The following is a 16235-nucleotide window of genomic DNA, read 5'->3' on the forward strand; positions in this document are numbered from 1 at the left end:
GCAGGTTACACTCCACTACTCTCCTGTGCCTCCCCGATCATGCAGGTTCCCATGACCCATCCAATGCCTACTGTGATGTGAAGCCCTCACTGGTTGTCATTATGTAGCCATTCTTGCCACTTGGTGAAATCCCCGCACTTTCCCCTACGCAGAGCACGTGGCTCCTTATGGCAGCACTTGCTCAGCCAGTTTCCCCCACATTGCATCAGCCCCGTGCACCAGATGCAGACACCCATCAAGTTACCCGGCAGCGCCACTTTTAATGCCCCACCCACGTGTCAGACACTGCGTGACGTCATGGTATCGTGGACAAATTAGCGACTTTGATGGAACGTGGACCAATGGCAATGAGGAAGCCGGACACTTCTCTAAAGCCTGATTGGCTGGAGGTCCGCGCTCGGCTGACGCTGGAGCTGCCGGTAATTCTACCAATCAGCTTGCGCCGCGTTCAGGCCTGTGCGCGATACTGTCCGGGCTCTGCAGGCGGGTGACTGGTGGATATACAGCCCGGAGCGCGACCGAGCGACACACTGCGCCGAGCCGTGGACACAGGTGAGGAGTGCGGCCTGCACTGATGGTGAGGGGTGACTGTGCTGTCCATGGTGTGCATTGCACTGATGGTGAGGGGTGACTGTGCTGTCCATGGTGTGCACTGCACTGATGGTGAGGGGTGACTGTGCTGTCCATGGTGTACACTGCACTGATGGTGAGGGGTGACTGTGCTGTCCATGGTGTGCATTGCACTGATGGTGAGGGGTGACTGTGCTGTCCATGGTGTGCACTGCACTGATGGTGAGGGGTGACTGTGCTGTCCATGGTGTGCACTGCACTGATGGTGAGGGGTGACTGTGCTGTCCATGGTGTGCACTGCACTGATGGTGAGGGGTGACTGTGCTGTCCATGGTGTACACTGCACTGATGGTGAGGGGTGACTGTGCTGTCCATGGTGTACACTGCACTGATGATGAGGGGTGACTGTGCTGTCCATGGTGTGCACTGCACTGATGGTGAGGGGTGACTGTGCTGTCCATGGTGTGCACTGCACTGATGATGAGGGGTGACTGTGCTGTCCATGGTGTGCACTGCACTGATGGTGAGGGGTGACTGTGCTGTCCATGGTGTGCACTGCACTGATGGTGAGGGGTGACTGTGCTGTCCATGGTGTACACTGCACTGATGGTGAGGGGTGACTGTGCTGTCCATGGTGTACACTGCACTGATGGTGAGGGGTGACTGTGCTGTCCATGGTGTGCATTGCACTGATGGTGAGGGGTGACTGTGCTGTCCATGGTGTGCATTGCACTGATGGTGAGGGGTGACTGTGCTGTCCATGGTGTGCACTGCACTGATGGTGAGGGGTGACTGTCCTGTCCATGGTGTGCACTGCACTGATGGTGAGGGGTCACTGTGCTGTCCATGGTGTGCACTGCACTGATGGTGAGGGGTGACTGTGCTGTCCATGGTGTGCACTGCACTGATGGTGAGGGGTGACTGTGCTGTCCATGGTGTACACTGCACTGATGGTGAGGGGTGACTGTGCTGTCCATGGTGTACACTGCACTGATGGTGAGGGGTGACTGTGCTGTCCATGGTGTGCATTGCACTGATGGTGAGGGGTGACTGTGCTGTCCATGGTGTGCACTGCACTGATGGTGAGGGGTGACTGTGCTGTCCATGGTGTGCACTGCACTGATGGTGAGGGGTGACTGTGCTGTCCATGGTGTGCACTGCACTGATGGTGAGGGGTCACTGTGCTGTCCATGGTGTGCACTGCACTGATGGTGAGGGGTCACTGTGCTGTCCATGGTGTGCACTGCACTGATGGTGAGGGGTCACTGTGCTGTCCATGGTGTGCACTGCACTGATGGTGAGGGGTCACTGTGCTGTCCATGGTGTGCACTGCACTGACGGTGAGGGGTGACTGTGCTGTCCATGGTGTGCATTGCACTGATGGTGAGGGGTGACTGTGCTGTCCATGGTGTACACTGCACTGATGGTGAGGGGTCATTGTGCTGTCCATGGTGTGCACTGCACTGATGATGAGGGGTGACTGTGCTGTCCATGGTGTGCACTGCACTGATGGTGAGGGGTGACTGTGCTGTCCATGGTGTGCACTGCACTGATGGTGAGGGGTGACTGTGCTGTCCATGGTGTGCACTGCACTGATGGTGAGGGGTGACTGTCCTGTCCATGGTGTGCACTGCACTGATGATGAGGCCTGACAGCCCTGGGCACGGCGCACGCTGCACTGATGATGAGGCCTGACAGCCCTGGGCACGGCGCACGCTGCACTGATGATGAGGCCTGACAGCCCTGGGCACGGCGCACGCTGCACTGATGATGAGGCCTGACAGTCCTGGGCACGGCGCACGCTGCACTGACGATGAGGCCTGACAGTCCTGGGCACTGCGCACGCTGCACTGACGATGAGGCCTGACAGTCCTGGGCACGGCGCACGCTGCACTGACGATGAGGCCTGACAGTCCTGGGCACGGCGCACGCTGCACTGACGATGAGGCCTGACAGTCCTGGGCACGGCGCACGCTGCACTGACGATGAGGCCTGACAGTCCTGGGCACGGCGCACGCTGCACTGACGATGAGGCCTGACAGTCCTGGGCACGGCGCACGCTGCACTGACGATGAGGCCTGACAGTCCTGGGCACGGCGCACGCTGCACTGACGAGGAGGCCTGACAGTCCTGGGCACGGCGCACGCTGCACTGACGAGGAGGCCTGACAGTCCTGGGCACGGCGCACGCTGCACTGACGAGGAGGCCTGACAGTCCTGGGCACGGCGCACGCTGCACTGACGAGGAGGCCTGACAGTCCTGGGCACGGCGCACGCTGCACTGACGAGGAGGCCTGACAGTCCTGGGCACGGCGCACGCTGCACTGACGAGGAGGCCTGACAGTCCTGGGCACGGCGCACGCTGCACTGACGAGGAGGCCTGACAGTCCTGGGCACGGCGCACGCTGCACTGACGAGGAGGCCTGACAGTCCTGGGCACGGCGCACGCTGCACTGACGAGGAGGCCTGACAGTCCTGGGCACGGCGCACGCTGCACTGACGAGGAGGCCTGACAGTCCTGGGCACGGCGCACGCTGCACTGACGAGGAGGCCTGACAGTCCTGGGCACGGCGCACGCTGCACTGACGAGGAGGCCTGACAGTCCTGGGCACGGCGCACGCTGCACTGACGAGGAGGCCTGACAGTCCTGGGCACGGCGCACGCTGCACTGACGAGGAGGCCTGACAGTCCTGGGCACGGCGCACGCTGCACTGACGAGGAGGCCTGACAGTCCTGGGCACGGCGCACGCTGCACTGACGAGGAGGCCTGACAGTCCTGGGCACGGCGCACGCTGCACTGACGAGGAGGCCTGACAGTCCTGGGCACGGCGCACGCTGCACTGACGAGGAGGCCTGACAGTCCTGGGCACGGCGCACGCTGCACTGACGAGGAGGCCTGACAGTCCTGGGCACGGCGCACGCTGCACTGACGAGGAGGCCTGACAGTCCTGGGCACGGCGCACGCTGCACTGACGACGAGGCCTGACAGTCCTGGGCACGGCGCACGCTGCACTGACGACGAGGCCTGACAGTCCTGGGCACGGCGCACGCTGCACTGACGACGAGGCCTGACAGTCCTGGGCACGGCGCACGCTGCACTGACGAGGAGGCCTGACAGTCCTGGGCACGGCGCACGCTGCACTGACGAGGAGGCCTGACAGTCCTGGGCACGGCGCACGCTGCACTGACGAGGAGGCCTGACAGTCCTGGGCACGGCGCACGCTGCACTGACGAGGAGGCCTGACAGTCCTGGGCACGGCGCACGCTGCACTGACGAGGAGGCCTGACAGTCCTGGGCACGGCGCACGCTGCACTGACGAGGAGGCCTGACAGTCCTGGGCACGGCGCACGCTGCACTGACGAGGAGGCCTGACAGTCCTGGGCACGGCGCACGCTGCACTGACGAGGAGGCCTGACAGTCCTGGGCACGGCGCACGCTGCACTGACGAGGAGGCCTGACAGTCCTGGGCACGGCGCACGCTGCACTGACGAGGAGGCCTGACAGTCCTGGGCACGGCGCACGCTGCACTGACGAGGAGGCCTGACAGTCCTGGGCACGGCGCACGCTGCACTGACGAGGAGGCCTGACAGTCCTGGGCACGGCGCACGCTGCACTGACGAGGAGGCCTGACAGTCCTGGGCACGGCGCACGCTGCACTGACGAGGAGGCCTGACAGTCCTGGGCACGGCGCACGCTGCACTGACGAGGAGGCCTGACAGTCCTGGGCACGGCGCACGCTGCACTGACGAGGAGGCCTGACAGTCCTGGGCACGGCGCACGCTGCACTGACGACGAGGCCTGACAGTCCTGGGCACGGCGCACGCTGCACTGACGACGAGGCCTGACAGTCCTGGGCACGGCGCACGCTGCACTGACGACGAGGCCTGACAGTCCTGGGCACGGCGCACGCTGCACTGACGACGAGGCCTGACAGTCCTGGGCACGGCGCACGCTGCACTGACGAGGAGGCCTGACAGTCCTGGGCACGGCGCACGCTGCACTGACGAGGAGGCCTGACAGTCCTGGGCACGGCGCACGCTGCACTGACGATGAGGCCTGACAGTCCTGGGCACGGCGCACGCTGCACTGATGATGAGGCCTGACAGTCCTGGGCACGGCGCACGCTGCACTGATGATGAGGCCTGACAGTCCTGGGCACGGCGCACGCTGCACTGATGATGAGGCCTCGGTCACTAGTTGAAGATTGACGTGTTTTAGTGCCACTGTGGAGACTGTTGGCACATTCTAGCCGGCTTCTTGTGGCTCCTGCAGTCTGTGGTCTCCGTGACTTTGGATTTATCGCTCATATATACCATTTACATTGTGCAGGTGTATAGAATTTGTGGAGTGACCCCTGCAAGATGGGCCCTCGGACGTGGACACTGTGTGCCCTTCTCTCAGTTTTCCTGGTGGTCCTGCTCCCCTCCACAACAGGTAAGAGAGTGCGGAGCCTGTGTTATTGCTACGGTAATATCTCTAGTGCTTTACCCGTGGGGTGTCATAAATGACGACCATCTCCTCCATCCGCTGTACCATGTGCACCCCCGACACCCGGGCTCCTCCAAGCCTCTGCAGTGCCCTTGTACCAACGGTTGCGTCGTGTGCTGATTTCTTAATCTCCTGGATCCTTGGCTAGTAACGGAATTCCCCTAGAAGACATTTACGTTTCTCTGATCGCGTTGTTGTGCCATAAATGTCAGAGATGGGAATATCCCCGTTAGCCTATTAACGGTCCAAGTGTTTTATTCCTAAAATTTTTTTTTTTTTTTAAATGTATTAGACATTTTGTTCCATTTGGCATTTACTGGCTCTTTTATTTCCTTGCTTATCGCTGGCAGCAAATTTGAGTTAACTGAGGATCCATCAGTGAGCTCTTTCTGGTGGGAGAGTTTGCTAAGGTTTTTTTTTTTTTTTCTTTAATCTGCTTTTCTGAGCTCCTCTCAGCTGATTTAAAGACCACAGGTAACTTAAAGGGGTTGTTCCCTTTCAGATTATGTTCAACCCCGGCTGCAGTTTAACAAACCGCACTGTGCTCCACTATCCTGGGTCTACTGGCGAGTCTCTGCGGCTTCTCCCGGTGTCTCCATGATGTTTTATTTCTTACAGACAGTGAACAGTTCCACAGACTATAATGGGAGCGTGCTCTATTTGTGAAAACCCCTGATTAGAACACATACGTGGCAAACTGACTTCTGAATAAGGCATGAGACTTACAGACTGTTCACTGACAAAACCTCAGTTAACTCATTCTGCAGCCTGCAATGTGCAGGGAAACAAAGAGCCTGGAATAGTCAAATTATGCAAACCTATTAATGGAGCCAGACTGCAAAAATAATTTTTAGCCCCAAATCCATGTATTTAAGAAAATATCTCTGACGGTCACTATATTCTTTAAAGAAGACCTGTGGGCAGATCAAAAGTGAACAGTTTCTGCTGTTTATTCCCGCCGCTTCCGCTTTGTTTTTGTTTTTTTTTTACTCCGCCATATGGACTTTTTTTTTTTTTTAATTTGCTGCTACATTTTTTTTAACTAAGGGTGTGTGGCTGACAGGATCCTCAGGGGCGTGTCTTTAAGCTGTTCTGCATAATTACTCCTTTAGTAAGGCTCGTAAAAAGTAGCGCTAAATAAAAATGTCTGTATCTCTGCATCCATTGGCGGATTTAAATAACCCAAAAACTCTGAAAACTAAAAATAAGAGCACAATCTGTCCACTTGTGATCACTTGTGTCCTTTAACTAGTGAAGAGGGAAGGGAAGTAAATGGAGAAGCCGGTAAAAAGTACATGTAGCAACTACTTCTTTTACTATTTCGGAGGCACAGTTTGAGGCTTGTAAGAATGGTGCACCCAAAGTGTGTAAGATTAGGAGCCATGCCGTCTCGCTGGAGCAGCAGGCGTCCTGGTTTGGCAGTTCTCCCGCCTCTGATCACACAGGATGTCCGTGTCGCTCATTTATGATTTGCAGTCGGTGTTTGCACAACTCGCACAAACAAGGCAGTGAGGTTTCCTGTCCTCATGCTGTTACTGACCCAGCGATCACTGGTCTTAGGGCGCAGTCATATAAGGGGCGACGATCCCATCACAGTGCTCGGACTGGCCGGCGGTTATGCTGACCCAAGCCTGTCAGCTGCATAGAAATACTCTTGGCCAGTCCCAGCACTGCAATGTGATCGTCGTCTCACTGTGTTCTGATTCTGGGACTCGTGCGGAGATCTGGATGATTCTTTTGGCTCAGAGAAGTGGTTCTGTTAATGTTGTGCACTCGTGTTGTCAGCAGTAATGGTTGGCTAACCAGGCGCGGAATAAAATGTTGCTGTTTTCTGCCATCGCTGCTTCCTTTATTTTAGTAGAATTTCCCTGCTTCTCAAGGTTCTATTTGGTTTACCTGCTTGCGAAAAAAAAAATATTACGTCCCGACAAGATTTCAATTAAAATTTGCTTTGTGTCCTGTTTTTTTTTTGTTTTTTTTTTTTGTTTTTTTTCTTTTTTGCTAATACGTCACTAGGACAGTCGTTCAGCAAGAGCTTATACCCGGTGTAAAATCCTCCAAGGCACCTGATTACCAGTGTGCTGAATTTTGGGGTATATTGATTCAGATGTGCTTAAAGAACGGACAGCAGAGGTTAATTTTTTTTTTTTTTTTACACTCTTGGAGTGAGAAGATGAAGCTTTTATTCCTCCTCGCCGACATAAGTGAAATGTTGCTTGTAGTTCTCCTATTGAGCTAAAGTTTTAGTGCAAAGTCTCAGGCAGAAAGTTGTATCAATGGACAGCGAGGCGGCGCATCTTGTTGTTTTAAGGGGGGGCAGCGAGGCGGCGCATCTTGTTGGTTTTAGGGGGGCAGTGAGGCGTCTTGTTGTTTAAGGGGGGGCAGCGAGGCGGCGTGTCTTGTTTAAGGGGGGGCAGTGAGATGGCGCATCTTGTTTAGGGGGCAGGGAGGTGGCGCATGTTGGTCTTTAGGGGCAGCACATTTTGTTTAGGAGGCGGAGCATCTTTGTGTTTAGGGGCGGCGAGGCTGCGTATCACTGTGTTGGGGGCGGCGAGGTGGCGCTTCACGGTGTTGAGAGGGCGGCGAGGCAGTGCTTTGTGGTGTTTGGAGGCGGTGCACCACGGTGTGGGGGGGGTCAGCGAGGTGGCACATCTTGTTTAGGAGAAGCGGCGCATGGTGGTCTTTAGGGGGCAGCACATTTTGTTTAGGAGGCGGCACATCACGGTGTTGGGGGGCAGCGAGGCGGCACTTCACAGTGTTGGACGGCGAGGCGGACTTTGCGGTGTTTGGAGGCAGTGCATCACGGTGTTGGGGGGCGGCGAGGCGGCACTTCACAATGTTGGACGGCGAGGCGGACTTTGCGGTGTTTGGAGGCAGTGCATCACGGTGTGGGGGGGGCCTCGAGGCGGTGCTTCGCGGTGTTTGGAGGCGGTGCATCACGGTGTTGGGGGGGGGCGTGGCGGCGAAGCGGCGCTTCACTGTGTTGAGAGGGTGGCAAAGCAGCGCTTCGCGGTGTTTGGAGGCGGTGCATCACGGTGTTGGGGGGGGGGGGGGGGGGCAGCGAGGCGGTGAAATATAGCTGCACTGTACAAAATACTACCATGTGAAAAAAAGTGACTGAGGCAGACCTTTTCTTTAACTTGTCGGCCTCTCCCCAGCATGAAATCTACTCTTACCTGGAACAATGGCTGGAGGTCATATATTCTGTCCTGAATGCAAACGTAAATCCCGTTACTGAGAAAGTCCACTTTGAATCCTTTTGTAAATGGGGCTCAAGGTGCACTGGGGGCGGGTGATTCTGGGCCGTGCAGCGATCCTCATTATTCCCCATGGGCTTGATGGCATTCGCACAGTTTTGACCTCCTGATGTTCCTCTCTCCAGACTCGGTGGCGGTCATGTCTGTGGATTTGGGCTCTGAATGGATGAAAATTGCAATTGTGAAACCCGGAGTTCCTATGGAAATTGTATTAAACAAGTAAGTCCTGTTGGCCAGAAAAGTGCAACGGAGAAAGTGTTTAATTTAGTAGGGCGTAGGGGAGATTTTCCTTGTACATTGTCTTCCATTTTTAGTATACAGTATGTGGAATCTGTTACAGGCTGTGCTATATTCAAGAGCTTCACGGCTGACTTCTCCCAGCATTGCCAGGGAATGTGCAATTTTTAATGTTTTTGTTAATCTTTATTTTTCAGGGAATCGAGGAGGAAAACGCCTTGTGCTGTAGCTTTAAAAGATAATGAGCGTCTCTTTGGGGACAGTGCAGTAGGGCTGGTAAGTAACTTGTCGTGCGAAAGGAAAATTATTCTTAAAGGGATGGGTTAAAAATAAGACAAGTGTTGTTTACTCGCACAGATCCCATTCTATCACCACAGGGGAAAATGCATTTTTGGGTGGGGTGTTCTGCTGATGCATCGGCTAACAAGGACTCGCTAAGTGCTGTCCTGACACCTGCAGGGGATCAATACACTCTCTTTTTTTTTTTTTTTTTTTTTTTTTTAACTGTTCGGAGTATTCTCAAGGCCCAACCTTATAAATAATCCTTTGGTGAAATGAGTTTTGTCGTGTCCTTTATTCTTCTCCACAGGCAGCTAAGAATCCCAAGGTGATGTTTCGTTACTTCCAAGACTTGATCGGAAAGCGGGCAGAAAACCCGCAAGTTGACAATTTTAGAAACCGCTTCCCAGAGTACAGTGTTATCAAGGACGGAGAACGGGGCACTGTTCTCTTCAAGCTGTCGGAGTACGTTCTTTTTTTTCTTTTTTTTATGATAATAACAATAATGGCATATAAGTATAAAGGTGTTTATAGGAGACTACAACGTTCAGCATGCTTGCAGTTCTTCTGATCCAGCTTTGGATTTTATGCTTTCAGAGAACTGATGTATTCCCCTGAGGAACTGCTAGCCATGACGCTCAATTACTCCAGGACTCTTGCAGAGGAATTTGCAGGTAAATTGTATATAGATTACTACTTTCCTCATGCAGTAAGCCCGTCACCCTCCCCAGTACACCAGTGTATTACATAGAAAATTCATTTATTTATATGGCGTTAATTGCGCAGTAAAAAAATACTTGGTAACGCTCAGATTGGTAGAATCTCAGATCTGTTTCTGTTTTTTTTTTTTTTTTTTTTTCTTCTGTAATATTTTGTGATTTTCAAAAATTAATAACTTTAGCTAAAAAAAATATAATTGTTTTTTCCTGCCATGTATGTGGGTGTGTATATGTAAATGTGTTTGTATTTTTTTTTATATTACTAGAAAACTATTTTTAACTGAAAATACAGGCAAAAAGTTTGATATATTATATATGATGATATTTTTGTTATTAGCATTTCTGATCATCATTTAACCCCTAAGGCTACTTTCACACATCTGGTGTGTTTGTTGCGGCGGAGAGCCGGACCGCCGGATCAGGCCTGCAGCGGTGACACCGGATGCAGATGCGGCGCCTGATCCGGCTTGGAAATCATTTAAAGGAGCCGCAGCGGGGACAAGAGAGAGAGAGACGCGCGCGCTGTGCTGCGCCGGGCACTTGTGGGGTTAAAACTCAGTGCCCGGGCATGCGCTGTTGAAAAAGCCGGTCCGGCGCTGCAAAAAACCGTTGCAGCCAACGTTTTTTGCTGACGCCGGACAGCGCAGGTTTGCAGTTTCCGGCAAAAAACGGAGGCGCCGCGTGTCCATCCGGCACGATTCGGCGATCATTACATTCTATGTGCCAAAACCAGATCCAATTCCGGATCCGGTTTTCACACTTTTCGCCGCATCGTGCTGGATTAAAAAAGACGGATGTGTGAAAGTAGCCTTAATGACCGCCAATACGTCTTCTAACTGACGTGCGATATAAGAGAATAGCATCCCCATACAGGTGACAATCCAGTAGCTGTTGGCTGTACGCTATAGCTGGCAACTTGTTGCATCAGCCACGATCAGTGTTTGCACCGTACAAATCTTTTTAACCCCTTAGATGCTGCTGTCAATAGTGACAACATCATATAAATGGTTAACAGAGTGGGGGGCTTCCTCTTTATCCTCATCGACACCCTGAGATCTTGATTGTGTGGTCCTGATGTTTGCCATGGCAATTCATGCCCAAATAGTGGCCTTAGTGTCTAACGGCTGTTGTAACCTGTTAAGACGTTAGTGGCATTTAGGTGGTAAAAATACACTTTCTCGTTCGTCTTATTGGGGGACACAGAGACCATGGGTGTATGCTGCTGCCACTAGGAGGCTGACACTATGCACAAAAAAAGTTAGCTCCTCCTCCGCAGTGTACACCCCACCGACCGGCAGGAAGTTCCTCAGTTTAGCTTAGTGTCAGTAGGAGGTGGACACGGGTCTTTTATTAGACCCATATCTACCTCGTCGTGCGTCGTTCCTTTACAGGTTTCGGAGGGATACGGAGTGAACAGTCACATCCGTACTCCCACAAAGAGACTATGAGTACGGCGTGTACTGCCACCCCGTATCCTCATAGGTCTCCGCGGCAGGACCAGGAGCCTCGCACAGGTGCGTGCCAGCTATACGGACGGTCCTTGACCCCCGCCTCCCACCATCTCGCCTACCAGAGCCTGACGGTTGGACGAGGTGTGGATTCCATAAAGACGACAGACAGCGTGGGATTCTCAGGTACCTTTATTGTGGCCCCCGGCCTGGGTGAGTATGCGGTCTAGTGGTCCCCCGGCGTTTTCATCCTAAGGCGGTTGCCAGGGGACCACGGTAGGGCCTGCGCGCCCGCTTCTCCCCACGGTCACCGCATCCATGAAGGCCCCTGTTCTTTCGGGCCTTGTTCTGCGCCCCCCCGTTTTTTTCTTCATCCCGGCAGGGGTATACAGGGGTCGGGCTGTGGGAAGCAGGGACGCGGCCCGGGGTTGCAGCCCGGTGTTGCGGCGCGTCTTCCGCGCCGACCCCCTGCTGACAGGCGGCCGGCGCTATTAATTTAGGCCCCGGCTTCATCTCGGGCCTACCGCTGCGTCGCGGCCACGCCCCCTGCCCCTTTCTTCTAAGCGGGCTTCTCTCCCGCCCGTCCCAGGCCTTCCCAGCCCCTTTGCCTCACACCAGCCTGCTATTGGACAGCGGGCGGTGCTAAGGGGATCTCTGCGGCGAGCTCCGCCCTTCTTCTCCCTCTGGCAGCGCGCCCTTTCCCTGGTGGTCGCCATCTTCTCAGCCTGCCAGCCGGACCTCATTCCCTGCCGGATTTCGGTCGCTGGGCCTTTTTTCAGCCGGATTGGCCTGGCCTCATCCTGCAGCCAGATCAGAGAGCGTCGCCCTTGGGGACACAGGACCGTGAGTAGCTCTGCACCTGCAGACTGACACCCTTCTCTGCCTTCTGTCCCCCAACCGGCCGGCACTGCCTCTCTTTTCACTATGTCCAACGCTAAGTCTGATCGTACCCGCCAGGGTGGATTGATTTAAATCATGATTTAAATCACGATTTAAATCAAAAGATTTTTTTCTATTTAAATCGGATCGATTTAAATCATGATTTTAATCATGATTTAAATCACTGATTTAAATCAAAAGGTTTTTTTTTTTAATATAAATCACGATTAAAATGAGAAGTGAGAGCAGTGTGCATGTGCGCCCATAGTTACACGGACGAAACTAGGGGCAACGATCTAACGCCAGGGTGAGGGGGGGACCCCAAAGTAAGTAAAAATCTTTTTTGTTTTACTATATGGCAATAGGTAGGTGTTTAAAAGCAGCATGTCTTAATTGTATAAACTATTAATAGCCTCCACATTTTGTTCATACTGCCCCTTTAATTCCACACTTCTAGCTTGGTTTCAGTTTTGGTTTAGTTTCTTTTTCCCTGCATTCAGTTGACATGCCCAAACTTGTTGGATAGTCAGCAGTGCTTGGCTCAGGCTGTAGTAACAATCAAACTTCATAAGTGATCTGTGTGAGCCTGCCATGGCAGCAGGTCGTAAGAGAGACCCTATTTGGGTTCATTTTGTTGAGATGCCAGCAGCAGATCTTGGAAAGAAAGGTGCAAGAGCAAAGTGCAAATACTGTCAAAAGGATATCCAAGGACTTGTTTGCCGTTTGAAATCACATTATGAAAACTGCAACCAGAAGGGAAATGAAGATGTTGATAGTGATACAACTAATGTCAATGAACCCCCACAGCTTCTTATGCACCAGGAGCCTAGTACTAGTGGTAAGTCTGGCAATTAATTTACAACCTATTTTTTTAACAGACATTTTACTGGGATGGTTAAAGTCTATGAAAAGAAAAATTTCTAGCACTGGTAGTTCTGGAGTATAGAATTTAAATTTATGTTAAGGCAATATTTCACAGAAAATTAACGCTAAAGGACATGTGCACCTTTATTTTTTTTAAGGTGCACATGTCCTCCCCCCGCAGCGCTCTTACCTCCGATCCCCGCAGCGCTGAGATCCGTGGCTTCGTTTTGACCGTCCGCCTCCCGTCCTCCGGTTGCGGCCTACTCGCAGTGATCCAGCGGCGTGACGTCAGCGGGCCGCACGCTCCATTGAAATGAATGGAGGCGCGCTCGCGGACGGGCAGAACGAAGCCACGGATCCCTGCAGCGCTGACATCGGAGGTAAGAGAGCTGCGGGGGGAGGACATGTGCACACTGTGACTGGCTGCACCTTAAAAAATAAAGGTGCACATGTCCTTTAAGTAAAAATAAAGTGTGTATACGCTTATTTTTTTTTTTATTGTAGGCTGCAATTCACTTTTGAAGTCTGCCAAATTGACCATTTTAAAAAAAAAAAAAAAACAATTTTAAAACTTTTGTGACATAATTTTTTTCAGTTGCTGAGGCTCTGATATTAGTTACCAGTATTACAGCAACCTCACCGGAAAACTTGAGTAGCATAACTTTTGAGACAGCCCTTATAGGACGAGGACCATTACATTGTTCAAAAAGTTTGTTTCAATATTTTCGTTATATTTCTTCAAATACGCAGTCGATTTATATTTTTAATTTCTGTGCTTTCAGGGTCAAATATGGCTTGTGCTGCACGTGACAATCAATATCTGGGTACAACTTCAACAAAGCAGCCCAAAAAAAAACTTTGCGTGCAAAGTGTAGAAAAATTCATCTTAAAGACTACGACGAGCCAGAAAGAACATTTTGATGAATTAATTGCTAAATTCATATTTGCAACCAATTCTTCTTTCCGACTAGTTGAGCACCCATTGTTTGTACAAATGATCGAAGGAATTAGACCAGGCTACAAACCACCAAGTAGATTTGATATCTCAGGAAAACATCTTCAGGCTGTATACGACATAGAAAGAGCGGCTTGTACAAAATATTTGAAAGACAAGGTTGTTAACATGAGCTTGGATGGTTGGAGCAACATCCACAACGACCCCATAATTTGCACTTGTGCCACAACAGAAGATGGTGAAACTTACCTTACAGACACAATCGACACATCTGGAAATTCACATACTGCTGAATATTTACTTGAAATTGCTAAGAACTCAATTCACCAATGCCAAGAACAGTTTGGATGTAAAGTAAGGAGCTTAGTTACTGATAACGCAAGCAATGTGGCAAAAATGCGAGCGGAACTGGCACAGGATGACACAAATGTCATTACATACGGTTGTTCTGCCCATTTGTTGCATCTTTTGGCAAAAGACCTGCATATTTTGGGTGTCAAGGAACATGTTGTAGAAATTGTTAAATATTTCCGCAATAATCATTTTGCACATGCAACCTACAAGGAAATGGGAGGACTGAAGTTGGTTCTACCACAAGATGTTAGATGGAATACCTTGGCTGACTGCTTGGAACTGTTTATTAACAACTGGTCAAAATTACTGTCCATTTGCGAAACACATCGGGATAAAATTGATGCTAATATACGAAGCAAAGTATTAAATCTTGGTGTGAAGAGAAATGCCGAGGACCTTTTGGAAAGGTTAAAGCCAATATCGATTGCGTTGGATAAAATGCAGAAAGATACTGCAACCATAGCTGATGCCACAGAAGTTTGGAAAGATTTAGAAGGTTCTCTAGATCTCTTGAACCTCTCAAACAATGTAAAGGTTGCAATACAGCACCGCAAGGACCAAGCATTAAAAGAAGAACACTATTTAGCCAATATCTTGCATCCCATCTACAGAGGGAAAAAATTATCTGAGGCGGAAATCAACTCTGCAATGGAGTGGCTCGCCAATACTAACCATGACATTGTGGCAACTGTGCTGAAATTGAAGTGTGAATCTGCACCATTTCAAAAATACATGTTTGCAGATAACGTCGTTAATGAACTAAAACCACTGGACTGGTGGAAGTTGCAATCACTTGTTCTTCCAGCAAAGATAATAAATCTAGCTACTCAGCTACTGACTGCATCGGCTTCATCCGCAGGAGTAGAGAGATTGTTTTCTTCATTTGGTTTTGTGCACACAACAGTCCGAAACCGCTTAGGAACTGCTAAAGCAGGACAACTGGTTTTCCTTAAAAGTCCTAAATAAACAGTAGGCTTAAAGGACTGATGTATTCACTGAAGATGTTTGCTTACTTCAAACGTTAGAGATAGGCTATTGTTAAAAAGTACTTACTCTGTAGTTCAATTCTGAGTGTTTAATAGTGCAAATAAAAATTATTAGGTTTCATAATCAACTGTTTTAATATTTTTATTTGTGTAAAACAATTAGATTTGCAAAAAGACAAAGTTTTGCTTGTGTACAACTTGATTAAAAAATCTGATTTAAATCAAATGATTTAAATAAAAAAAATCTGATTTTTTTGATTTTTTTTAAAAAAAATCAAGATTTTTATCCACCCTGAGTACCCGCTCTGCGTCCAGCCCGACGCCGCTCAGGAGCCATCCATAGAACCAGGGGCGAGTGAGCCCCCCATGCCGGATTGGGCCTCCTCTCAATCACAGTCAGTGGCAGACCTCATCAAGGTGTCTCAGTCCCTAGTAGCCGTTCTGGACAAGTTGCCCTTGGGAGCTTCGGCGGGACCCAGCACGTCTCAGGACGTCCCATCTGAGCCAGCCAGCGGCAGTCGCAAGAGGCCCAGGCAGGACCTCCAGGCGGAGTCCTCCCCTCGTCCTACCTCACCCCATAGTCCCCAGCAGTCTCCCTCTCGGGCCTCCTCCTCCGAGTCAGGCGAAGCGCTTTCGGAATCGGAAGGGGTCTTAGAGCTGGATTCGGACCAGGATGCGAACATGAAGGTTACGGTGCAAAACCTCATTGCCGCGATTCACCATACCTTTGACATCGCTGACGCCCCTGCGAAATCCTCAGATCAGGAGGTTTCGTCCAGACGGGCGGAAACACCATCCAGGGTGTTTCCCTTCCATTCTGAGTTTGGAAAGATTTTTACAAAGGAGAGAGAAGATCCGACCAGACGCTTTCAAAGAGGAAAGCGTCTCGGCGTGCTGTACCCGTTTGCTAAAGAGCTCACGGACAACTGGGCCGCTTCTCCCTCGGTGGACCCTCCCGTGTCCAGACTTTCTAATAATACGGTCCTTCCGCTGTCAGGTGTGGCGTCGCTAAAAGATTCTAATGATAGGATCATAGAATCTCTAGCAAAATCTGCCTTCGAAGCGGCATCAGCAGCGGTATGTCCAGTCTTTGTTTCTTCTTGGGCAGCAAAGGCCATATCCACTTGGGCAGATGACCTTCGGCAGGGCATTCTGGATAAGGCACGACCAGAGCATTTGGCCGATCTCGCCAATCAGAT

The 16235-nt window shown here is 51.2% G+C and overlaps 2 protein-coding genes across 2 annotated transcripts in view; both read left to right on the forward strand.

Moving 5' to 3' along the window:
• The first annotated feature begins 361 nt into the window (after positions 1 to 361).
• Positions 362 to 16235, forward strand: part of HYOU1 (hypoxia up-regulated 1) — a 42080-nt gene continuing 26206 nt past the window's right edge. Inside the window, exons 1-6 of the mRNA XM_073585276.1 lie at positions 362 to 552; positions 4900 to 5004; positions 8441 to 8534; positions 8750 to 8828; positions 9142 to 9296; positions 9429 to 9505. Of these exons, the coding sequence (XP_073441377.1) occupies positions 4932 to 5004; positions 8441 to 8534; positions 8750 to 8828; positions 9142 to 9296; positions 9429 to 9505 (478 nt within the window). The 5' untranslated portion in view covers positions 362 to 552; positions 4900 to 4931. The remainder of the gene's footprint in view (positions 553 to 4899; positions 5005 to 8440; positions 8535 to 8749; positions 8829 to 9141; positions 9297 to 9428; positions 9506 to 16235) is intronic.
• Positions 9680 to 15164, forward strand: LOC141097820 (uncharacterized). Its single transcript, XM_073585277.1, has 2 exons — positions 9680 to 12715; positions 13524 to 15164. The coding sequence occupies exons 1-2, from the start codon at positions 12469 to 12471 to the stop codon at positions 15014 to 15016; spliced, it is 1740 nt and encodes a 579-aa protein (XP_073441378.1). The 5' UTR covers positions 9680 to 12468; the 3' UTR covers positions 15017 to 15164.

This window comes from Dendrobates tinctorius, unplaced genomic scaffold, assembly GCF_039654945.1.
Source record: "Dendrobates tinctorius isolate UK_male_01 unplaced genomic scaffold, ASM3965494v1 ptg000086l, whole genome shotgun sequence".
Classification (NCBI taxonomy): Eukaryota; Metazoa; Chordata; class Amphibia; order Anura; family Dendrobatidae; genus Dendrobates; species Dendrobates tinctorius.